The following is a 24,779-nucleotide window of genomic DNA, read 5'->3' on the forward strand; positions in this document are numbered from 1 at the left end:
TGGGGGAAAAAAATTTATGAACGGTGGAACTATAACGAAACTTACGAAAGCACGAGCGAATGGGAGAGTGGCAGCTTTGGGAAGAGAAAAGAGCAAATGAAACATACACATATGGTTGATCGTAGGCCGTTGTTTGCTTCTTCACGGGGTGAAAGCACATATGCTGTCCTTTCCTTCCTGTCCTGTATAGTTACTGTAGCTACTAATCACAATAATATATCAACCATGTCCATGGGTCCCATGTGTTTCTGCTTGGCGCTACTCACTCACTTATTTATCGCGCCTTACGGTGTTCCTCTATGCAACTTTAACAACCTCCTCTCTCAACATGGTTGCTCTTAATCCTCTGCTTCCTCCCTCTTTCTCACCCACCTCCCAGGTTTTCTCTTGATTTCATTTTTTTATGTTTAATTATATCTTTTGGTTTTCTCATTTAATCATTTTCCATCCTTTCTTGCAGGTCTCCAGAAATAAGCACCGTCTTCCAACGCAAACTTCCATTCCACTCACTATTCCCTTTCGCAGACTGCATGCATTCAATGGCTTCATCTTTCCATCAACAAAACCAATACACCATACGGTATGCATACGATACGATTATGCGAAACTGTTTAGAGATCCGTGAATTCTACGTATGCTAGATTAGTTCAGTGTGCTTTTTTCCTTCGTCTAGGTGAGGTCTGGTTTCAAAGGCATAGCTGTTATGACTGATGACAAGTCAACAATGTCTTCCACTGAGGAAGACTTGGAAAATATTGCCATCTTTAATGTTGATCCTGCCCTAAAGCCGTATAAAGATCACTTCAATTATCGATTAAAGAGATATGCAGATCAGAAGAAGCTTATTGAGGAATACGAAGGAGGCCTTGAGGAATTTGCAAAAGGTGATTCTAATTGCTAAGCAATGTTTCACTTTTGTTGTGTTAAGCTTCACTAATTTTGCTGGATTATATATTTTAGGTTATTTGAAATTTGGATTTAACAGAGAAGAAGGTGGCATTGTGTACCGTGAATGGGCACCTGCTGCTCAGTAAGTTATCTCCGAGGATAAACATTAGTTGACTTTGTTTCTCATCATTTTGTTTAGTTTTTCATCAGATGATATGCTTCTTTCAATGCAGGGAAGCACAAGTTATTGGAGATTTTAATGGATGGGATGGTTCTAACCACCGAATGGAAAAAAGCCAGTTTGGCGTCTGGAGTATTAAGATTCCAGATGTTGAGGGAAATCCAGCTATACCTCACAATTCAAAAGTGAAGTTTAGATTCAAACACAGTGATGGAGTTTGGGTTGATCGAATCCCTGCTTGGATTAAATATGCAACTGTCGATCCAACCAGATTTGCTGCACCGTATGATGGTGTCTACTGGGATCCACCACTTTCGGAGAGGTTCCGTATTCCATATCTATTAGATTGTTATCTTCAATGAAGAATTGTATTAGCTGCTAGTTCACCCTTTAGTTTGTTCTACAGGTATCAGTTTAAGTATCCACGTCCCCCAAAGCCCAAGGCCCCAAAGATATATGAAGCTCATGTGGGAATGAGTAGCTCTGAACCCCGCATAAACTCCTACACGGAATTTGCAGATGATATTTTGCCCCGCATTCGAGAAAACAACTATAACACTGTCCAGTTAATGGCTGTGATGGAACATTCCTATTATGCGTCATTCGGGTATCATGTTACAAACTTCTTTGCCGTGAGCAGTAGATCTGGAACCCCTGAAGATCTTAAATATCTAATAGACAAGGCACATAGCTTAGGTTTACATGTCTTAATGGATGTCGTCCACAGTCATGCTAGTAATAATGTTACCGATGGACTCAATGGATATGATGTTGGTCAAGGTTCACAAGATTCTTACTTCCATACTGGAGATAGAGGCTACCATAAATTATGGGATAGTAGGCTCTTTAACTATGCAAATTGGGAAGTTCTTCGTTTCCTTCTATCGAATTTAAGGTGGTGGCTTGAGGAATTCAAATTTGATGGATTTCGATTTGATGGAGTAACATCAATGCTGTATCATCATCATGGGATTAACACTACATTTACAGGGAATTATAATGAATATTTTAGTGAAGCCACAGATGTAGATGCTGTTGTTTATCTGATGCTGGCTGATACTCTGATCCGTAATATTTTCCCAGATGCAACTGTCATTGCTGAAGATGTTTCTGGCATGCCTGGACTTGGTCGGCCAGTATCTGAAGGGGGAATCGGCTTTGATTATCGTCTGGCCATGGCCATCCCTGACAAGTGGATTGACTACTTGAAGAACAAGAAAGACCATGAGTGGTCAATGGAGGAAATCTCTTCAAGTCTGACCAACAGGAGATACACCGAGAAATGTGTCTCTTATGCTGAAAGTCATGATCAGGTATGAGCTTTGCCAATTTGCATCGGGTTTTACCTTTATGACGGGCAATGATAAATTTGTGAATAGAAAATGAAGGAACCAACCAGGGACAGATAATTGGGAATTTTATTTCATTTCATTGGCTTTCTAAGGTTTTCTTCTCTTTCTTTTGCCTTGGGCAGGCCATTGTTGGGGACAAGACTATTGCATTTTTTCTAATGGATGAAGAAATGTATTCTGGCATGTCTTGTTTGACTGATGCTTCCCCTGCTATTGAACGAGGGATTGCACTTCACAAGGTTGATTATCCAACCATAAAGACTTCTGGACCACATCAATCTCATCAAAAATGAATTACAAACGCAGCTAATAAATAAATTATTTTTGTTGCTTTATAATTTCCGTGCACTTATAGATATTGTAGTCATTGATATTCTAATCTTGTACAGATGATACACTTCATAACCATGGCATTAGGTGGGGAGGGCTACCTTAATTTCATGGGCAATGAGGTATGTTGTATTACTTCACTATTCTGCCTGAAAAACTGGTGGTCATGGTTGCACCTGCCATTTACCTTTCTCAAATTGACAAAAGAAATTCTTTATTGTTCAATTATATTTAATGAGAAATACTTAGTTTGGCCATCCGGAGTGGATTGATTTCCCAAGAGAAGGCAATGGATGGAGTTATGAGAAGTGCAGGCGTCAGTGGAATCTGGTGGATACAGATCATTTGCGATACAAGGTAATAACATGTTGAATCACTTGCTCACAGAATATTGACATCTCATTAAATGGCTTCATGCCTCAGCTTTTCAGCAAGGGCCCAAACCAAGTTTAATTATGATTGATTCCTAAGTTAGCATTATATTTCCAGTATGAGTCAAGCTTTATCTTGTCTAGGTTGATCTATTTGGATCTAATTGTTATTAACAATCACAGTTACAAAAATCTGAATCCTTTTTAAGTTGGGATAACTCAAATCAAGCAAACATAAATCTGTAGGTGTAACAGGAAAATCTTATTTTTTAAACAAATTTTCACATAGTCAATGAGAAAAATTGTATCACATATACATGTGATATACATTTGAATTTTTTGTTAACTCATGAAATTTCATACATATAGTTTCTGTATTTAACTGCATGACTCTTAAGATATACTAGACCATGAGATGTGATCATTTTCAGATCTTTTGTCTCAGCCTGTTTTGCAGAAAGCTGTTTATTCTCTTTGTTCTTTAGTTTGTTGGTTCTCATGTGCGTGTTATATTTTTGTCTTTTGGATTTGTGCAGTTCATGAATGCATTTGACAGGGCAATGAACTTGCTTGATGATAAATTTTCATTCCTCAGATCAACAAAACAGATTGTAAGCAGCACTGACGAAGAAGACAAGGTGACTATAGGTGTTCTGTATTTTTGAAACATGAGTTATTAGAAAAAAAAAAAAAAACAATTCACATGCTATTGGCTACTGAGTTGATCTAAGTGTTATTCAGTGCCATGCTATAATTAAATGCCTACCGGTTTTTTCTTTTGTAGGTTATAGTTTTCGAGCGTGGAGATCTTGTGTTTGTGTTCAATTTTCACCCAGAAAATACGTATGAAGGGTATGCAATGTGTTTAATTTTCTTTTATTCGTGGGGAATTGTATTTGTTCCAGTTTGTATTTTTATTACTTGTAATAGCAACAGATTACCACAGATGGTTTGGTTTAAACTTATGCAGGTATAAAGTTGGGTGTGACTTGCCTGGGAAATATAGAGTTGCATTGGATAGTGATGCTTGGGAATTCGGAGGACATGGAAGAGTAAGGAGCCCTAATCTCTCTGGCAGTATGCATTAGTATAAGCAGGAAACATTAACCCATCTCTCTTGCTTTCTCTTCGCCCCTAGCGCACACAAACTGTTTTCAAATTGCAAAAGCTTCTGTTTTTTACTTCTTTTTTTCCAAACCAAAAAAAAAAAATCTGCCAAGCCTTATATTCTATCCAAGTATAATGCTTGCTCACGCACCAATTGGCACTTAGGAGCAGGGGTGAGGTAGGAGAACAGCTTGAGGGAAAATGTAGAAGTAACGCGAATATGAAATAATTTAAACACTTTGGGTTTTACTCCGTAAGAGTAGTGAATGACAAAAGTAACTGAAAAGGTGAGCATAAAGAAAAACAGTGGGAGGGGTCTGTAATTTTTAAGTGTGACTCTCAGTTGCATATTCTGAAAGTATGTGTTCACATTTTGTTTCCCCTGCTTCGTTGACAAGGTTGACCGTTTTTCGTTTCCATTTTCCAGGTAGGTCATGATATAGACCATTTCACCTCCCCAGAAGGAATTCCAGGAGTTCCTGAAACTAATTTTAATAATCGGCCCAATTCCTTCAAGGTCCTCTCCCCCGCTCGCTCTTGTGTGGTATGCTTATCTGTTGCCCTCTAGAAACCACCTTTTGGTTCTTCAATTGTAAATGCTATTTGATCCTGTATACTAGTTTGTCTTTTGATCCTATCACTTGGGAACAAGTTCAAACCGAGTTCAGTGCACATGTTAACATTATGTACTTTACAAAAAATGTGCAAGCCTTTCTTTTGCTCTTCCCTGCAAATTGTGGGTTGCTAACTTGACTTGAAAACTTCTGCAGGTATATTATAGAGTGGACGAAAACAACAAAGAAAACAGCAATGGCAAAGTGGTTGCAGCAAAAGAGAGACTGGCTGCAGAAGATGTTGGCAAAGTTACTGGTGAATCTGCATCCATAGAAGATAAAGATCCCAATTTGGGTGTGGTAGAGGAGACATCAACTCCAGTTCTTCTTGCAGAAACTCTTGAGAAACCTACCTCCTTAGAAAGTGAAGTTCTGGACAATAACGAAGATGCAGACAACTGAGAAATTTTCTCGAGGGAGGGATTTATTTTGTAAATTTTGTAGATACCAGCGGGTGGTGTGTGTATATATATGTACGAGAGACATATAGACTACATCTTATGTCAACTATCTAAGAGAAAGAACAGTTCTTCTCATGTAAACATCCCTTTTATTTTCTTTCAAATAAGCCAGTAGCTTGAGGGAGAACTAGACAATTGCAATGAATTTTATGAATGTAAACTTGGATATATGGTGTAGAAATTCATCATATCATAACAATCTCATCTCATTTCAATGTTAAGGTTGACTAAGTAAAAACTAACAAATTTTAAATTTTTTTAAACAGAGAAGAGAGCAAGATTTAATCCAAATATCAGTTAAATCAAATTCTTCTCCAACCAATCAAAAGAAACAAAAAAGGTCATATTTCATACTGAAGACAGATTTCAAATTCTAGTTGTTCTTGTTCCAATCTTCCTTCCTGCAGATGGAGGTTTGGGGACAGCAGCAAGAGTAGGTTTCTTGGTTTCCTTTTCCTTGGTCATGCTTCTGAGCATGTACCTTGGCGTTTGTGCCTCACTCATCTCCATAGAATATGCAGCAGTAACGGATTTTCTGATGCTTCCAAGTTTTCTTGAACTGTATTTCTTTGCAGATTCCATGGTAACACCCAGTCCCACAGAGTATGCCGGCAGCTTCGATTCCTCTGCAACTGGCACCACTCCCTGCTTCCTCCTCAGCCTCTCGTTCCTTCTGGCAGAGTATTCATCATAGAACCTCCCTCTCTCAAACAAAACACCCGGTCTCGAACCGCAAGAAGCAGCCCCAGCAGCAAAACTATCAAAGTTTTCTTTCTCTGCATTCCCAAGCTCTTCCTTCACCATCTTTGACAAAGCACTTATCTCGCATGATATGGTCTGGTATTCAGGTCGCAGCGCAGATTCTTCAATGGCCAGAGGACGAGTTGATTTTTGAAATTTGTTCAAAGAACCTATTTCAATTAACTCCAGAAAAGTATAAATAAATAAACAAACAAATAAAAGATTAAATAAAACCATAAAAATAAGAATAAGAAAAGTAGAGACCTGATGGAGTCTGAAGAGAGAGTGTAGAATTAGATGATTGTTGGAGAGGACGGCGAGATCGGAGGCGTATGGGCGATTTAGGGAGCGGAGGCTTCCGTTCAGATTTCATGTTTGAGAATGAATACATCGTTATTTTTTTTTTTTTGTAATGACGACTTTTATTTGTGTGGCTTTTACTGTGGGTCTCTCGGTCTTTTATTTGAAATTGGAGAGAACCAAAGCATAAATGCATAATACAAGATAGAGAAAAGAAGGAGCGCTTGCAACGGTCATATTCTACATCCAACGGCTGAAAGGACTCCATCTCAAATGCTGGATGTTAATGCCCTTTTCGTTCCATATTTTTAGACTTTGACGGCACACCTAAGACACTCATTAAATTAAATTAAATTAAATTAAAAAAGAATAATTTAATAATTTTACTGATACTTTATCATTGAATTATGTACCATATTTTCATATTTATATTGAATTATGTAAAGAATTTCTCCTAAATATTAGTCATTAATTATGATCATTATTTGAATTTTGAACGGTCATTTGAATTTTAAATGTGAGTACTTATATTTAGTAATATAAAATAAAAAATATTATTTATATATTAAAATTAATTATTAAAATTAATTATAATATATTTGTATTATGTTATTTTAATTTATTTTTAATATATATTTTATATTAATAATTAATTTTAATGACTAATTTTAATATGCACCTAATACAATTTACACTAGCAATACATATTGTTCCAAGGGTTACCTGAAACTGGGTTGTTTTTGGGCCTGAACGTGAGATCTAGTTTTGGAACAGTGTCCAACTTCTACTGGTACCCATGTGCCCGTTCGAGTTTCTCTTGAGGAGGTGGGGGTGGTACCTGCAAGGGACTTCGATGCTTAAGTTAGCAAGGATTTAAGCAGATTTTTTAGTAGATTGGATTCTGAGTATACCTAAGAGAGTTCGGGTATTTATAATTGTAGAATCTCTAACCACCCTTTAAAGGTGGATAACCGTCCCCTTTGTTGGGAGTTGCTAAGATCTCCCATCTAGAAGTATGGAAGAGATTGTAGGACTTAGTTCATTGATTCGAGTAAGTAGGGCTAGGATTGACGTCGTTCAATTTGACCTCTATGAGGTCAGGTAGTCAGAAAAGGAGTTTTTATGAGGTTTGGGCCCTATTCATTTTGGGCCTGGCTATTTTTTAGGCCAGGGTATGAACAGTGCCCCTACTTGAGGCCGAATTTTGGACAGGTCGGCCTCAAGTAATTAAAGGTTGGACAAGTCCTTAAATGTCGATTTATCATGTCGGGCAAACCGCCTTTCTCCGCGGGGGGGGGGGGGGGGGAGGGGGAGGGGGGTTAGGTCGGATACTCGACGTGATTTCTAAATCTCAACTGTAGCATTTTTTCGCAATTATTTGGCACGTTTCTTACGATTACTTTAGTAACCGTGCAAACCATGCACATCATAAAATGAGGGAATGAATTTACCATTCCACCCCTAGAGCCTTATAAATACTCAATCCCTCTTTCTCTTTCTCCTTTTTGCTTCTTCTTCAGAACATTTTCTTCATTTTTCTCTCAAAAAAGTTTTTCATCTTTTTTGTTGTGTCCCTTTCCACTTTCAAGATTCCTCTATCTTGAGATTTTGGAGGCTTTGCTTGCACTTTCTTGAGGGAACGTTCGTCTTTTTGCGGTTTTTAACTTCGCCCTCAATCAAGGTTGGTTCCCATTTTTTTTCTACATTTGTTTTAATGTGTTTCTGGTACTGCTTCTTTGGTATTTTTTGTTGAAAAATGATATTTTAATGCTCTTTATGCTCTTTGTCGTCTGTCTGATGATTTTATATTCTCTTCTTTTGTTTTGAGAATTCTATTCTTTTGTTGTAAATTTGAATATTGGGTTTTGCTTTGTGATGCCTCTAAATGGTGTCATTTTATTTATTGAGGATGGCGCCATTTTCACCTTTGATAATGTAATGTATTTTTTTTTTGTGCATGCAAGAGGTTGAGAAAACTGTAAAGTTCTTCTGCGTGGTTGAAGATGAATCGACCTCTTGCAACATTGTCTTGATTGTTTATGTTATTTTGCCAACCCTGCCGACTTGTAATGACGATTTTTCTTTTACTGTATTATAGGTATAGCTTTATGTCTCGATCAGTAGTTCTCATCATGTCGTCTAAAGTCCCGTCTGACTTAGATTGGTTAGATATTACTGTATTTTTTGCTATCTCTGTGATCGATAATGAGTATGCCGAGACTTTTCGTAGACAACATAAGATATGTAGAGATCGAGAGGATGAGAATAAGTATGAGATTATAGTTGCTGAAGAGAATCTGCACGAGTGCTTTTTCACTAGGTTAGGAGTAAGCCTCCCTTTTACCGATTTTGAATCTAAAAATTTCGGGTCTTTGTAAAGTTGCTACTTCTCAACTCCATCCTAATTCCTAGAATTTTCTAAAAATTTACCAACTGATATGTCAAGAACTCGACTTGCCTTTGTCTTCCAAGGTCTTCTTCTACCTCTTCCAATTCATCAAACTCTTTAGTTTCAAAAATCAGGGTTGGATCTCCTTCCGAACTATTCAGGGAAGGAAGGTCTTCTCTATTTTTGATGATTTTTTTCATGATTTTAAAATTTATTTTTTTAAAATCCAATCTGTTGAGGATGTCCGATCTTTTTTTCTAAATGAAAGAGATGAACCCCTCTTTAGCTTGTACTGGGAAGAACGCCCCACTATTATAAAATACAATCTTGACAACCTAGACGAAGTAGAGGAATGTGTGGTTGGCGTGTTCCAAAAGTGTTAGGACTAAGCTCCTAACCTTGATACCAAGAAATTTCTGATAGGAAAGCCGAGCTATGTTCGGACCAAGCTAGCTAGTGTTTCTTTATATATCTTGTAGATGCCGTTGTTGGTGTTTATGCCTTTGTTACTTAACATTGATTAATTTGATTTTGCAGAAGTGATAACTGGTGGGTTGGACGCTCTAAAAACTCTCCACCAAGCCAAGAAAAATGCTGCTACTGCCCGAGTTATCCAGTTGAAGGAGGCCGGGAAGTCGGACGACCTCTCTTCCTCTTCCAAGTCGGACTTAGGCCCTTCTTCAACAGTTAAGATCCTTCCCAATCCTCCTCCTCTTACCCCTCCTTTCAACTCTGGCCCTCAAACTATTCCCCCATGTGCCTCCTTTTTTTGAACCGAAACCTAACAAACGTAAAATGTCTGAATCTGGAAGTGTATATAACCGGGCTTTGATGGTGTAGACTTTTGTGAGAAATACATCTTGCCATACAATTTTATTAGTATGGATGATGTTTCTATAAAAAATCATCTTCAAGTATTGGCCCGAGGTGGAATTCGGACAGCCGGAGTGTGTTTTGCTCTGCTGAGGGAGTTGGAGAAGACCCTTCTTGGTGCCACACAGTAAACTTTGACTGACCTGCAGGCTGAGGTGGCATCTTTACAAGAGTTTAAGCAGGAGTGGGAGAAGGAGAAGGAGGTGTTTTATTTTCGACCTTGCTAAAGCTCGGAAGAGGGTGAAGCAATCTGAAACCACCTGTGCCATGGCGGAGGATTTAAGAAGAAAACTGAGGAAAGTTACACCCAAATTTTCAGGAAGAAGCTGAAGTTGGTAGATGAGGTGGCCAGGTCAAGGGAAAAATATGCAAATCCGGAGGAGTCTGTTGCCCAGGGGATGGACGAAATGACCGAGAATTTAAAAGCTCAATTCTGAGTTATTGCTCTTGGGGTGGACCTTTCCCTTATTGATCCTGACATGATCGTGATTGATGGGAAGATCGTTCCCCCTCCCAATGACAAGGAAGACATTCCAGTGGAAAATCTCAAGACCTCAAATGTTCGTGTCGAGGGAACTTCCGAAAGCTTCCCAAATCGGATGGATGAAGATCTCTCCTCTCCAACCCGGCTGAAAAGAGCCTCCTAACCTCCTCGGCTCAACCTGAATAAGCTTCCAATATGGCTTCTGGCGAACATGATCCTCCTCTTTAATTTTAGGGTTAAGTACGATTTTGGTCACTAACGTAGAGGCCGAAAATTTATTTCGTCCTCTGCCTTTTTTTTGCTACAAAATGGTCCTGAATGTTTAACTTAGTTTTAAAATCGTTTTTTTAACTAATTTTTTTTATTTTTATTACCAAATTACCCCTAACAAAAAAATATAAAATAAAAAAAAGAAAAAGGGAAAGGGGGAAAGGATCCAGAGAAGGTCGCGCTTTTGGGGGGGGGGTGTTATTTCCAGGGAAGAGGGGGAAATGGGAAGAGGGAAGGTCGCTGCTCCATGCCGCCACCGCTGTTCCTCGCCGCCACCGCTGCTTCCTCGCTGCTGCTCCTTTCTTCCTCAGCACACACTCACTATAACAGCAAGTACTTCGATGACAAAGGTAAGGGTCGACGCCAGTGGGAGGAGGCGCTCGAGAACACCGCCGCCCTAACGCCGCTCTACGCCGCCACCGATGATAACAATAACGACAAGAAGGAATTCACATTCATCAATGAGGCCTTTGATTTGAATGCTGTCGCTCCTGAAGCCTCCGAGAGTGGTGACTCTTAGAATCTCCACGCTGGATGTCGATGCCACGCGCTGCCGTTCTTCAAGGTTTCGGTTGCTGAGGCATGTTACTTTTTTATTATTATTTTTTCCCAACTTGAACAAAGGAGATGATGAAAAAAATAAAAATTAATGTCTCTAGCTAGTCTCAAACTCTCAGCAAGAATTTTTCTTTTTCCTTTTATTCCATTGTTATTGTTGATGCTTTAGTTGCTTCTGCTTCTGCTTGCTTCTGTTTTTGCTTCTGTTTTTGGTTTTACTTTTGTTGTTGCTCTGATTTCATTATACATTGTTATTGTTGTTGTTGTTCTGCTGGTTATTGTTGTTTGATTGTTGTTATTCTGCTTTTGCGTTCTGCTTCTCCCTGCTTCTATTTCTGTGTTTTCTGTACCTCTGCGCTTCTGCTTCTGGTTAATTTTGGAAAAGAAGAGGGGAGGGGTATTTTCATCCCAAGGATGATTTTAAAACTAAGTTAAACCTTCATGACCGTTTTGTAACAAAAAAAAGGCCGGGGACGAAATAAATTTTTGGCCTCTACGTTAGGGACCAAAATCGTACATAACCCGTAATTTTACTTTGTAATATTTGATGGCCCGGCTTGTGGGTCTTGTAAACAATTTATGTTTTGTAATAGTTTAGTTTTTTGAACACTTATTTTGATGGATTTTGCCCCCTTGTGGACTTTCCTTATTTGAATCATAGTGACTTCTGCTAAGTTTTTTAACCTTTAATTCATGTTAATTTTTAGAAGATCAAAGAACTTTACGAGTTTCTCTTCTGGTAATTCTTTTTCCATTCTAAGGATTTACTACTGACCTTTTCAGGTTGATCATTTTGTTAAGTTATTTTCACGATTCGTTTTGGGCCACCCCTTTTACCGACTTATGATGAGTGGTTTTCCGAGTTGTGGCCACGATCTGTGTATATAACTTCTTTACACTAACTTGGACCTCGTCGTTTCATTTTGCCAACCATCTAGGTCGGACAATGATTTTTGCACTTTTTTTAGCTTAAATTAGTGTGTGTCGTAGAATAGATAATGGAATAAAAATGAATTATCATTAAATGAGAATGAAATAATTTACAAGTTCTACTAAGAGTTTTGGACATCTAACTCTTAGTACTTATTGTGATGCCTTGTTATAACCCCTCTCAGGAAAACCCTTTTTGAGAAAAACCATGAAGTCGGAAAAAAGAGTACATCAAGGAACAAGGTTCGCTTTCTAGCTGTAGTGTCTCTTTATATTACATGCATGCCACGACCTAGGGAGTTTGTTCCCTTGTAGGTCAGACACTTTATAGTAACCTTTTTCCAAGACTTCTATAATCTTGAAAGGTCCTTTCCAATTTGCAGCCAATTTTTCTTCACTCAACTTCTGTACCCCGATGTCGTTTCTTATCAAAACAAGGTCACCTGTGGTGAAGTTTCTTTTAATGACTTTCTTATTGTATCTTATGTCCATTCTTTGCTTCAATGCTTTCTCCCTTATCTGAGCTTGTTCTCGGACTTTTGGAAGGAGATCGAGTTCTTCCATTTAATCTCGGATGTTTCTCACTTCATTGTAGAATCTCACCCTTGGACTTTCTTCATTGACTTCTATGGGAATCATGGCTTCTATGCCATAACCAAATTGGAATGGGATTCCCCCATTATTGAATGAAGAGTTGTTCGATATGCCCAAAGAACTTGGGGGAGCTCTTTGACCCATGCTCCTTTTCCCTTTTGTAATCTTTTCTTGAGCCCTACTAATATGACTTTATTCACAACTTCTGCTAGTCCATTGGCTTGAGGGTGTTCTACCAATGTGAATTAGTGTTTAACCTTGAGGCTTGCCACCAAGCTTTTAAAATTCGAGTCAGTGAACTGAGTGCTATTGTCCATAGTGATGGAATATGGAACCCCAAATTAGGTGACGATGTTCTTGTAGAAAACTTTCTGACTTCTTTGAGTTGTGATAGTTGCCAGAGGTTTTGTCTCAACCCACTTAGTAAAATAATCAATCATAACTATTAGATATTTTACTTGCCCAGTTGCCTGAGGAAATGGTCTGAGCGAGTTTTGTTGGATGATCCGTCCACATATAAGCTCCAACTTGTTGGGCTTCCTTGGTGCTCACCTGTATTGTTGGGCTTCCTTGGTGCTCACCTGTGTATTCGGCCAGAAAGTTAGCCAAATATTGAAATTTGATGGCTATGTCTGGATTTCATATTTAAGGTCGAACTCGGATAGCTCCACAGCCCATTGCAGCATCCGTCTTGCAATGTCCGTCTTTTGGAGGATATGTCTCATAGGCTGATTAGTTCGAATTTTAATAGTGTGTGCTTGGAAGTAAGGTCGGAGCCTTCTAGAAGCCAAGCGGAGGGAGTAGGCAAATTTTTCTATTCTTTGGTAGTTTAGTTCTATCCTCTGTAGTGCTTTGCTCATGAAGTAAACAGGGTCGTTGTCCTTCTTTATCTTCTTGAACAAAGGTCGCCGCTATGGCTTTGCCTGCAATAGCTAATTACAACACAAGCTCCTTTCTTACTTCAGGTTGGGTCAGAATTGGTGGTTGACTCAAGAATTTTTTAAAGTCTTGGAAGGCTTGCTCACATTCTTGGATCCACTGAAACTGGTGTCCTTTCTTGAGGATGGTAATCAAAAGTAGGGATTTCAAAGCTGACCCAGCTAGAAATCTAGACAAAGATGCCAGCCTACCATTTAATTATTGAACTTCTTTTAAGCAAGTCGGCCTCTTCATCTCCATGATGGCTTTGCATTTTTTTTGGGTTGGCTTTGATGCCTCTCTGAGTGAGCATGAATCCAGGAACTTGTCGGCTTCTACTGCAAAGGTGTACTTTGTGGGATTTAATCTCATCCCGTGCTGCCTGATCGTGTTGAATATTTCTGAAAGGTCAGACAACAGGCTATTTTTTTCCTTGGTTTTTACAAGTATATCGTCGACGTAGACTTCCATCAGTTTTTCAAGGTGAGAAGAGAATACTTTGTTCATTGACCTCTGGTAAGTGGCTCTAGTATTTTTTAATCCGAATGACATTACCACATGACGATGACCAATTTGCATGGGTTTGAATTTTCACACTAAAAATAGAATTTTTCCGTTGTAAGTATAGTGCTAACCCAACAAATTGGCCATCAATCAAATGTTATCACAATACAAAACAAATTATAACTGAGAGTATTCAGCTCCCGGGTCGTTCTTCCCCAGGAGTTGTAATTAAGTGTACAATTATTGGCTATGAGAGAGAGCATGGGGAATTGGGGACAAAAGCAAGAGAGCAAGCAAGAAATGTAAATAGCAAGAAAGTAAATGAGCATGCAAGGAGTTAAAAGGAAAGCAATTAAAGGACTCTTGGCAAGAAGTGGGTAATCTAGGTTTCCTATCCTAGTTATGGACCACAAACATGTCAATTGTGTGGAATCAATCCAAACTAGTCAATCCTCCTTGAGAATTAGTCAAAAGGCGTAATTGATCTCAATCCAAAAGTCCTAGTCAACTCACTAATTACCAAGGTTCTGAAAACTGGACCGGACCGGCCGGTTCGACTGGTTTAATCGCGAACTGGCGATGCAAACGGTCCGGTCCTCCCCTAAAAACCGCAGTAGAAAGAACCGTTGGAAAACCGGTAAACTGGCCAAAAACCGGCCGGTTGGGCCAGACCGGTGACCGGCCTGTTCTGTTTTTATTGTTTAAAAAAAATAAAATAAAAAGGCACCCGACCCGACCCACTCGTGGAGCACCCCACCCCCTTCTTCCCCCGATCCCATTCATCTCACTCTCTCAGTCTCACAGTGAGTGAATCAGTGAATCCTAGCCCAGTAGAAGTCTGAACCCTAGCCGCTCAGTCACCCTCCATCGTCGCCGCGGTCGCGGGTTGTCAGCACCACCACCGTCGCCTGGTCCTGCCACCCCAGTAGCCCTCCATCGTCGCCTGGTTCCCTGCCCAGTAGCCCTCCATCTCCATCGTCTTCATCTTCTCAACACCAGTAGCCCTCTCATCGTCTTCATCGTCACGTGGTCCTCAACACCAGTAGCCCTCCATCGACCCCAGGTGAGTGACTCGTCCTCTGCTCATCTTCTTTGTTCTTCGCCTCTGCTCATCTTCTTTAGTATAAGAAACATAAAGAAACATGAACTTCATCCTCTGTGAACTTAGATTTCTGTTCTTTTTTTTGTGAACTTCCTCTGTGAACTTTGATTTCTGTTCAATTTCTGTGAACTTCCTCTGCTCATCTTCCTCTATTTGTTGGTTAGTATAAGAAATAAATAATCTGAAAATTAAATTAATTCTGGTCTTCTATTTTATTGTATTCCAATTGTAATTTCTGTTTGTTGGTTAGTAAGTTTTTTTATTGTATTCGAAATTCACCCTCTGATATAGTAACATGAAGACTATGAAGAGGGCTACTGGTGTTTTAGTGTTTTGCATTTTTGCTATTTTGTAATTGTTGACTGGCTGAAATGCTGTAGCAAATTGTTGATAAAACTGCAGTGATTGGTAACAATGTGTCAATTTTGCATAGTGTGACTTTGGGTGGAACTGGTAAAGCTTCTGGTGATAGGCATCCAAAGATTGGTGATGGGGTTTTGATTGTGTTAGTCTATCAGAAATATATATTATGCAGAACAACAAAGCTGTATTTATAATATGCAGGGATTTTGTTGTTGTAAGGTTTCAGAACCACCTTTTCTCTAGCTACCTTCAATGCTGATTTACTGATTTACTGATTACTGATTTACTGATTTGGGGATAGTGGAAAGTTGAGTCTGTGTTACTCTTTCAGGGATTTGAGGTTGAATTTGTGATTTGTGATTTCTTGGGTCTTTTGTAATGCTGCTGATTTGAGTTTGGAATTTGTGATTATTGATTAGTGACTTGTTAAGCTGCTATTGTTAACTTGTTATGCACTTATACTGCTGTTTTGTTATGGAATTATGGCACTGAGTGTTTTGAATTTTGAATTGTGATAAGTGATATGTGATATGTGATTTGTGATTAGTGATTTTATTATGCTGCTGTTTTGAATTAATTTAGGGGTGATTATTTGTTATGCTATTGTTTTGAATTAATTTAGGAGTGATTAATGATTATTTCTAGTTGTATTGTTGCTGTTTGCACCATTGCTCTTTTCACTATTTAACTTTGTATTTTGATAAGATCATATGGATTTGGTTGAGATTTCATATGTTTTAAATTTGGAAGATATTTAAGATTTATATTAGACTATAATTATATTTTATGATGTTTATATATAATTTATTTATTATTTTATTCTGAAATGGTTTTTCCGGTTGAACCACCGATTGAACCGGTTGGACCAATAAACCAGTGAACCAGTAGCTAGAGCGGTTTGATGACCGCTCCGGTTTTCTGAACCTTGCTAATTACTTAGTGAAAGACTAGCATCAATAGAAACCAAACCAATTAACTATTCTCACATAATGCGGAATGGACATCCACAACTCAATTCCACCCAAACACCCAATTTTTCAACCAAGAGTGTGAAAACTAAATATGCTAGAAATTAAACATCAAAGCAATTAAAGTCAAAGCAATTAAATGCAAGGAAAGAAAATGGCAAGAAAGTAACTTAACATGCAAAAAATTAAATGAAAGCAAGTAAAAGTCAAAGCAATAAAACTTCAAATGCAAGAAACCTCTTGGCAAGTAATTGAGGACTAAGGCTACCTATCCTAGCCATTGATCACAAACATATGATGATTATGAAGAGTTAATCCTACTTAGTCAACCTTACATCGAAGATAAGTCAAATAGGCATAGTTAATTTCAATCCCTAAGTCCTATGTCAACACTAAGGGGTCACATAGAGTCAAGGGAGACCAAATCAACTAACTACTCTAATATATCAAACAAGAATGGACATCAATGACTCAAGGATCACCAAAGTCAACAATTTCAAGCCAAGAGTTAAGAAAAACTAAGTAAAGACTAAGCCAAGTATTTTATCAAACACTTGGTGTGCATGAAAATAAAATAATATTAAAATGCATTAAAATAAATTCTAAAGCTACCAAAGCAAGAAAATGACAATAACAATTAAAGGAAGCAATAAATGACATGAAAACATAAATTGTATTAATTGAAATTAAAGAAATACAAGAGTGTTCATAAAATGGAAAATGACATAAAAGAGAAATTAAGAAGAAGAACTAAGAGAAGTAAGACAATAAAGTAAAGAAACATAAATGAAACTACATTAAAGCAATAATTAAAAGCAGAAATTAAAAGAAATTAAACTAAACCTAACCTAATTTTAGAGAGAGGGGGGAGCTTCTCTCTCTAGAAACTAAGAGAAAACATCATAAAAGTTAACCTTAATTGCCCCCCTTCATTCAGCTTCACTTTGGCCTCATATAGCTTCAGAAATGAGTTGGACTGGGTTTTGGAGGCCCAAAAATCGCCCCCAGCGATTTGCATTAATGAGTTGACATAATTCGGTCACGCGTACGCGTGGGTCACGCGTACGCGTCGCCTGGCCAAAAATCCATCCACGCGTACGCGTGGGTCACACTACGCGTGGCTCGCAAATCTTGCTTGTGCGTACGCACAGGTGTTGAAACTTCCAAACTCCATTTCTTCATGGTTTCTTCCCTTTTGCATGCTCTTTCCTTCACTTCTTCAATTCATACTTGACTTGGAAACCTGAAATCACTTAACAAATACATCAAGGCACCAAATGGGATTAAAGTGAATTAAAATTGACTAAATTAAGCACAAAAGAGCATGTTTTCACTTTCAAGCACAATTTAGGAAGAAATCTCAAAATCATGCTATTTAGATGAATAAATGTGGGTTTATGTGATGAAATCCATTCAAATCAAATCAAAATATATCGTAAAATATGGACTCATCAATTCCCCCACACTTAAACAATAGCATGTCTTCATGCTAAATACAACCAAAGGGGATGAATGAAAGGGTGAATGATTTATTCAATGCAACTACTTACATGTATGAAACTATACTAAATGCTAGCTATTTATATCTATACTATGATTCCTATTGAGTTTGGCAAAAACAAACAAAAGAATCTCAATCAATCCAAAATAAAGCTTAGGGCTAAGACAAAGCAAATACAGCAATATCACTCACATCCAAAGATTTGATTTGAGATTTTCAAATTCGTTTCAACAACTTGCAAGAAGACACAATATAAGCAATGGGAACATAGAATTGAGCAATTGAAACCCTCATCGGATGTGTTTACACTCTAATCGCTCAGTGTATAGGGCTTAATCATTCAATCCTCCTTTAATCATGTTTCTCAAAGATTTGCAAGTCATCTAACAATAAACTAATATTTGATGAATGAATGCAAATATCATGAGAACTTTTGAGGGTTGTAATGGCGCTAGGGTAAGGGCAGGATTAATATGGTTAAGTGGTTATTAAATTGGATCTTTGATTAGCTCAAGTATCCCACCTAATCCTATATCATCCTATATACATAACAAAACGACCTAACCACCCATTCACCTCTTTTTCACACTCACTCACGCATCCTTCTTTCTAATTCACACACATATGCATCCTTTATTTACATTCTTATTGTCATTTCTTTTCTTTCTTTCATTTTTTTTAAAAGGTATATACACCAATCAACAAAGAGAGATGTATATGTCTTACTTAATAGATGCATGAGTGTTTACCCATTTCCAAAGTTTTTCTCAATGAAAACCTAAAGTAACTTTCTACCAATGTTTCCCACAGATTCCCCCCTGATGAGCTAACTCTTGACAGTTTAGAATTTATCTAATGGAGTCTCGTTGTAAAGTATAGTTTCCAAACCAATCAATAATCCTCTCAATCAAAAATATTGGTTGTCACAAGTAACAAACCCCAATGAATTTATAACCGAAGTATTTAGACTCCGGGTCGTCTCCCTAGGATACAATGGAGTGCTTGCGTATTGGCTATGATGGGGTAAAAAGAGAGGGGTTTAGTTTGATTAGAGGGGCAATAAAATAAAAAGACAAGAAAAGTAAATTGAGCAAATAATTAAAGAAAGCAAGTAATAAAGAGAGACATTCATGGCAATGGATTGAGATCATAGACTTTCTATCCTAGTCATGCATGACTAATTCATCTTATTTAGTTAACTCACACATCGGGAGAATGTCAAACAAAATTAATTAATCATGTCACAAATATAAACAAGAATTTATCTCATTACGTCAACTCCAACAAATAGGGAGAAAGTCTAATGAGACTAGCTAATCTCATCTAACTAGCTAATTCTAACTTCACTGATGCAATTACAGTAAAAAAAAATCAAAAGAAGAAGCAGAACAGGGGGGTGAGAACCTAGGTGTAGAGATTGAACGAGAAAAAGGAGATGAAGGTGAAGTGAGATGAAGAGAGAGAGAATCAGCCAGAGCAGCACGGCGGTCTGGTGGCACAGCAGAGCTCGTGCCGGCGACAATGGTGGTCGCAGTGGCGCTGGGGCGGCACTGAGGGCGAGCAGAGACAAAGAGAAGGGGCGAAGAAGTGAGAGAGAGGGAAAGAGTGAGAGAAGAGGGTTGGGTGGTAATGGCGGCGGCGACGACGATGGATGCGGGTTGCTCGCCGGAGGATGAAGGTGAAAGATGGTGAGAGAGAAAAGAATGAAACGTTGGGGAAAAGAAGGGAGTTGATGCGCGAATGCGCTTGGGCTTCGCGTCCCTGGGGTAAGTAAAAATTCGAATCCACGCGTGCGCGCACCTTGCGCGTTTGCGTGGGTGGGAGAAATGGACGAACGGCGCGGGAGCGCCATGAGCGCTTGCGCGTAGATGGATGGGTTAGAATGGGCGCGGACGCATACGGTGTGCGTCGGCGTGGATGTACTGGGTCGAAGGCACAAAAGAGGCCCAGAGTTGGCACAACTCTCGGGTCCTTTGGCCTGGATGATGTTAAGACGCATTGACGCGCGGGCGCAATGTGCGCGTTCGCGTGGATGGCTTGAGCTTATTAGATAGGCGTGGAGGCATGAAATACGCCAACGCGTTGACAGAGAAACATGGAGTGGCGCGGACGCGTATAGCGTGCGTTCGCGTGAGTTGAGGCACAGAGTTGGCCCAAAAGTGGCGCAACTCTCTGGTCCTTAGCCCAGAAAACTTAAATGCGTAGCCGACGCGCGCGCGTGCCTTGCGCTTGCGCACGGCTTGTTGTTGTTTTTATTTATTTATTTTTTAATGAGCATCAAAAGATCTCATAACTTCTCATCCTTCTTTAAAACTCTAGAACAAGCTAAGGTGCAAGATTAAGCACATTTTGAGACATAGGAACAATTTTCAAACAACTTGAGAAAACTTGCAATTTAAGCAAAAACCCAATTCAAAGATTCATCCCTCATTAAAGCACAAAATGCATAAACACCTTAGTAAACAAAGAGAAATATACCAAGAAGTAAAGAAACTATATACAATGGAACCCAATTCATTCATTCATTATATCTACAAGAGAATAGAAAGAGTTTACCATGGTGGGGTGTCTCCCACCAAGCACTTTTAGTTTAAGTCCTTAAGTTGGACATTGGGAGGCTTCTTATCAAGGTGGCTTATGCTTGTATCAATTCTTGAACCTCCAAAAGTGCTTGTCCTTCAATCGGTTGTCAGAATTTCCAACCTTCTTCATGAAGCTTTGGTGAGGTTCTCTCCAAGACTTGAGCTCCCGAAAACAACTGTCATAGGATAATCCATGATCTCATATCTTGTCCTCACACCCATCTTCTAGTTGATTGCCTTGACTTTGTCCGGGTGACGATAAAACAGAATTCTCACGGAAGCACCAAACTACTCTCCTAGATCCATTTAATTTAGCATTGCACCAATCCATGCTCTCTAATTTCGAGCTTCCCACCATAATGAGCCTAGATTTAGAATGCCAACCACTAAACATCATCCTCTTTCGCTTAATTCCACAAAGCGCCCTAAGTTGGCCATCCATTTCAAGCAAACCATACTCAAGTGGGATTATAAAGCTGAGAGTTAGAAGTTTTACCCACTCAAGCGGAGGATTGGATGACGAACTAGGTGGAGGAGTTCCCAAAGATCTTGATAAAGCATGCTCTACTCCCGTCCATCCTCTTCTAGAGGTTTCCACCACTTGGCGAGCTTCTTCAAATTCCTCCTCATGCCAAGCTTCCTCAAGTTCACATTCCTCTTCATCAATTTCTTCTATTTCTTCCCCATCACTCTCATCATAGATAGGAGGCAAAGTAAAATCTACCTCATCATCGAATCCAGACAATTCGGGGAAGGATTCTTCAAACTCGAAAGGATCATATGTTGATTCGGAATCGTCATAAATATGAGCGTTTGTTGCTTGGAATACTTCTCCCAGTTCTTCACTCGCATTAGGCCTTAGAGGTTGTACGTCCTCCTCAACCTTGCTTTCCAATCTACTGGGGGAAGGTTCAACAGGATCGTCAAGGGGATTGATCAAGGTGGGCAAAAAATCACTAGTGATGGAATCCACTTCTTGATCAATTTCCTCCAACTTTTTGTTTACTTCCGCAACATTACTCTTTTCTGCAACATCCCCTCTAAGCTTCTTGGAAGAGAGTTCTTCGATCTGAGATTCCTTTATGTGCTCAACGTATCCTAAACATCTATCTACTACTTCCTCATGTGCACTTATCTCTATCTTCTCCTCTTGTTGTCCTTCTAGCCTCAATTCTCCCTCTTCACCATGGAGCTTCAAGTTCACATCCTCACGGGGCTCCTTGGTTGTCTCTCCACATTCAACAATGGGCGTACTTATGGCGCATGAGCTTAGGTGAGATGTTAGGTGACCCACGGCTTCTACTATGCCGGCCCCTTACTCTTAACTCCTTAAACTTAGTTTCATCCTCCTCTTGTCGCCTTAAAATACGAGATTCAAGGTCTCTCAGTTCTAACATGAAGGCTTCGTCAGGAGATGGTGTTGGAAGAGAGAATTCATCAGTTAGGGAGAGATTTTCGTAATCGGAAGGTGGTTTAAATTGGTGGAGTTCTTGAGGTGGTGTATGTGGAATTTGTGGTTCTTGAGAGTATTGGTATTGGGATGGTGGTTGTTCTACATGTGATTCTAACGGTGGTTGATATGGTGTATATGAGTTATGGTCAAGTGGAGGTAAATGGTGGTATGGGGCTTGTGAGTATGACGTGTGGCTATATTGAGGATATGGCTCATAGGCATATGGTGTTGATTCTTGAAAGTCACAAGGGAGTTCACCATAGCCAGTGGATTGACATGCATCATAGAATGGCCCTTCTTCATAGTGCATTGGCGGAGGTTGTTGCCATGGAGGTTGATCAAATGTCTGAGGCTCCTCCCACCTTTGATCTCCAATTCCTTGATGCACATCCTCATTGAGGCTTTCATTTCATACAACATAGTTTGAGCTACACTCATAGCCAAAGTGAGAATTCATAGTGAAGTAGAAAATAAAAACAAAGAGCAATAAGAAATGAAGGAGACTAAATCCTAAAACTAGCAAAAATCAACAAACAAACCAAAGATAAAGCTATTCACAATATTTACAATAGCCAATAACATAGCACCATTGGCTCCCCGGCAACAACGCCATTTTGATGAGCTAACTCTTGACGGTTTAGAATTTATCTAATGGAGTCTCGTTGTAAAGTATAATTTCCAAACCAATCAATAATCCTCTCAATCAAAAATATTGGTTGTCACAAGTAACAAACCCCAATGAATTTATAACCGAAGTATTTAGACTCTGGGTCGTCTCCCTAGGATACAATGGAGTGCTTGCGTATTGGCTATGATGGGGTAAAAAGAGAGGGGTTTAGTTTGATTAGAGGGGCAATAAAATAAAAAGACAAGAAAAGTAAATTGAGCAAATAATTAAAGAAAGCAAGTAATAAAGAGAGACATTCATGGCAATGGATTGAGATCATAGGCTTTCTATCCTAGTCATGCATGACTAATTCATCTTATTTAGTTAACTCACACATCGGGAGAATGTCAAACAAAATTAATTAATCATGTCACAAATATAAACAAGAATTTATCTCATTACGTCAACTCCAACAAATAGGGAGAAAGTCTAATGAGACTAGCTAATCTCAATCCAAAAGTCCTAATCAACTTACTAATTGAATTAGCAAAAGATTAGCGTCAATGGAAACAATATTAGCTAACAACTCTAGATCACCAACATGAGTTGGGTTTTACATGACTTAAGATTGCCCAATTACTCTTTCCAAGCCAAGAATGCTCAAAATCTACTCTAACATCCTTCCAAGCATTTTGTCAAACACTTAGAAGGCATAAAAGGGAAACATAGCAAATTGCAAGGAATGTAAATCTACACTATTCAATTTCAAGGAATTAAACAACAATAAAGCAAGTCAATAATAAAAGAACATGAATCATAAATTGCATTGAAGGGAAATCTAATCCAACAAGAGCATCTATGAACATAAAAGAGAAATTAACATTACAGAACATGAGAATGAGAGAGTAGAAGTAAGAAATTATAAAGGAAACAAGATGAAAACATGTAATTAACCCTAGATCTAAGATGGAAATCAACCTAACCTAATTCTAGAGAGAAGAGGGAGCTTCTCTCTCTAGAAACTAACTAAAGGCTCATGTTGGTTAAAACTAATTGCTCCCCCTTTGCTTGGACTTCAATTCTGCATGAAATACACTCAGAAACAAGTTGGATTTGGGCCTGGGCAGCTCAGAAATCACTCCCAGTGTTTTGCCATTAAGTGGGCCATATAAGAATATCGGCGCGCGCGCGCCATGTGCGCGTGCGCGTCGCTGGCAAATTCCCAACCTGCGCGGAAGCGGCATGTACGCGTGCGTGTCCTTGTGAGAAACCACTTTTGCGCGTGCGCGCCTTGTACACTTGCGCGTCCATTGGTGCATTCCAAATCTTTGTTTCTTCATGTATTCTCCACTTTGCATGCTTTTCTCCTCATTTCTTCCATCCAATACTTGCCTTATGAACCTGGAATTACTTAACAAACACATCAAGGCATCGAATGGAATTAAAGTGAAATAAAAATCACCAAATTAGGGCCTAAAAAGCATGTTTTTACACTTAAACAAAATTTAAGGGAGAATTACAAAACCATGCTATTTCGTTGAATAAATGTGGGAAAAGGTGAATAAATCTCCCAAAACAAGCACGAAATAAACCACGAAATCGGGGTTTATCACCCCCACACTTGATTAACACACACACTCAAACCCAAGCTAATCAAAGATATAATCCATGGACATAATGGTTTTTCACTTAGGGTGAATGATGTGCTTATAATGAGAACAAAGTGGAATTAAAGGCTCAAAAAGTGGTTTACAAAGATAGATGCAAGGGTTGGCCATATGGGTTAGTGAGCTTAAATTCAAAAATAGCCTCAATCATACTAAATGAATTCAAAACAACAAATAAAGGACATAAAGATTCAAGCAAATCCAAGATTACAATCATAAAAGGAGTTTATCACACAAGAACAAAATTTGTGGTTGAAAATGTGCAACCACACAATTAAAGCTCAAATCTCACTAGGTAATTTGTTCAAACTCTTTTCTATGTTCCATAACAAGAGTACTTCAAGAAAGTTCAAAAATAATTTTTCAAATCTAATCAATGGAACGCCCTAAAAGAGATTTCTTGAAAATTCTTTGTTGTTTTACCAAACTTATTCAATCTAGCATGCAACATACAAGTATTTACTATCATATAACTATAAGCATTAAAGAGATATATACAAATAAACCAAACCAAACAAAAATGCAAACAAGAACAAAAATTGAAGAAAAAGAACAAAAAGAATGTTGCAGAGTGTCTAAGAAATTTTACCCCCGTTGAAGTTAGCGATCCTCCCCCACACTTGAATAATGCACGGTCCTCCGAGCATGCACACGATCCGGGGGATGAAGGA

The 24,779-nt window shown here is 38.8% G+C and overlaps 2 protein-coding genes across 2 annotated transcripts; one reads left to right on the forward strand and one right to left on the reverse strand.

Moving 5' to 3' along the window:
- LOC112766166 (1,4-alpha-glucan-branching enzyme 1, chloroplastic/amyloplastic) lies at positions 1 to 5,525 on the forward strand. Its single transcript, XM_025812039.3, has 14 exons — positions 1 to 379; positions 461 to 580; positions 674 to 884; positions 961 to 1,030; positions 1,122 to 1,391; positions 1,476 to 2,382; positions 2,544 to 2,660; positions 2,811 to 2,873; positions 3,001 to 3,108; positions 3,659 to 3,760; positions 3,907 to 3,974; positions 4,093 to 4,174; positions 4,657 to 4,773; positions 5,000 to 5,525. Exons 1-14 carry the CDS (start codon positions 329 to 331, stop codon positions 5,243 to 5,245), a joined length of 2,532 nt encoding a protein of 843 aa, XP_025667824.1. The 5' UTR covers positions 1 to 328; the 3' UTR covers positions 5,246 to 5,525.
- Positions 5,450 to 6,525, reverse strand: LOC112766167 (uncharacterized). The gene is made up of 2 exons (XM_025812040.3): positions 6,310 to 6,525; positions 5,450 to 6,215 (listed from the first exon to the last, which is right to left on the reverse strand). Exons 1-2 carry the CDS (start codon positions 6,434 to 6,436, stop codon positions 5,671 to 5,673), a joined length of 672 nt encoding a protein of 223 aa, XP_025667825.1. The 5' UTR covers positions 6,437 to 6,525; the 3' UTR covers positions 5,450 to 5,670.
- Positions 6,526 to 24,779: the final 18,254 nt, after the last annotated feature.

This window comes from Arachis hypogaea, chromosome 17 (assembly GCF_003086295.3).
Source record: "Arachis hypogaea cultivar Tifrunner chromosome 17, arahy.Tifrunner.gnm2.J5K5, whole genome shotgun sequence".
Lineage (NCBI taxonomy): Eukaryota > Viridiplantae > Streptophyta > Magnoliopsida > Fabales > Fabaceae > Arachis > Arachis hypogaea.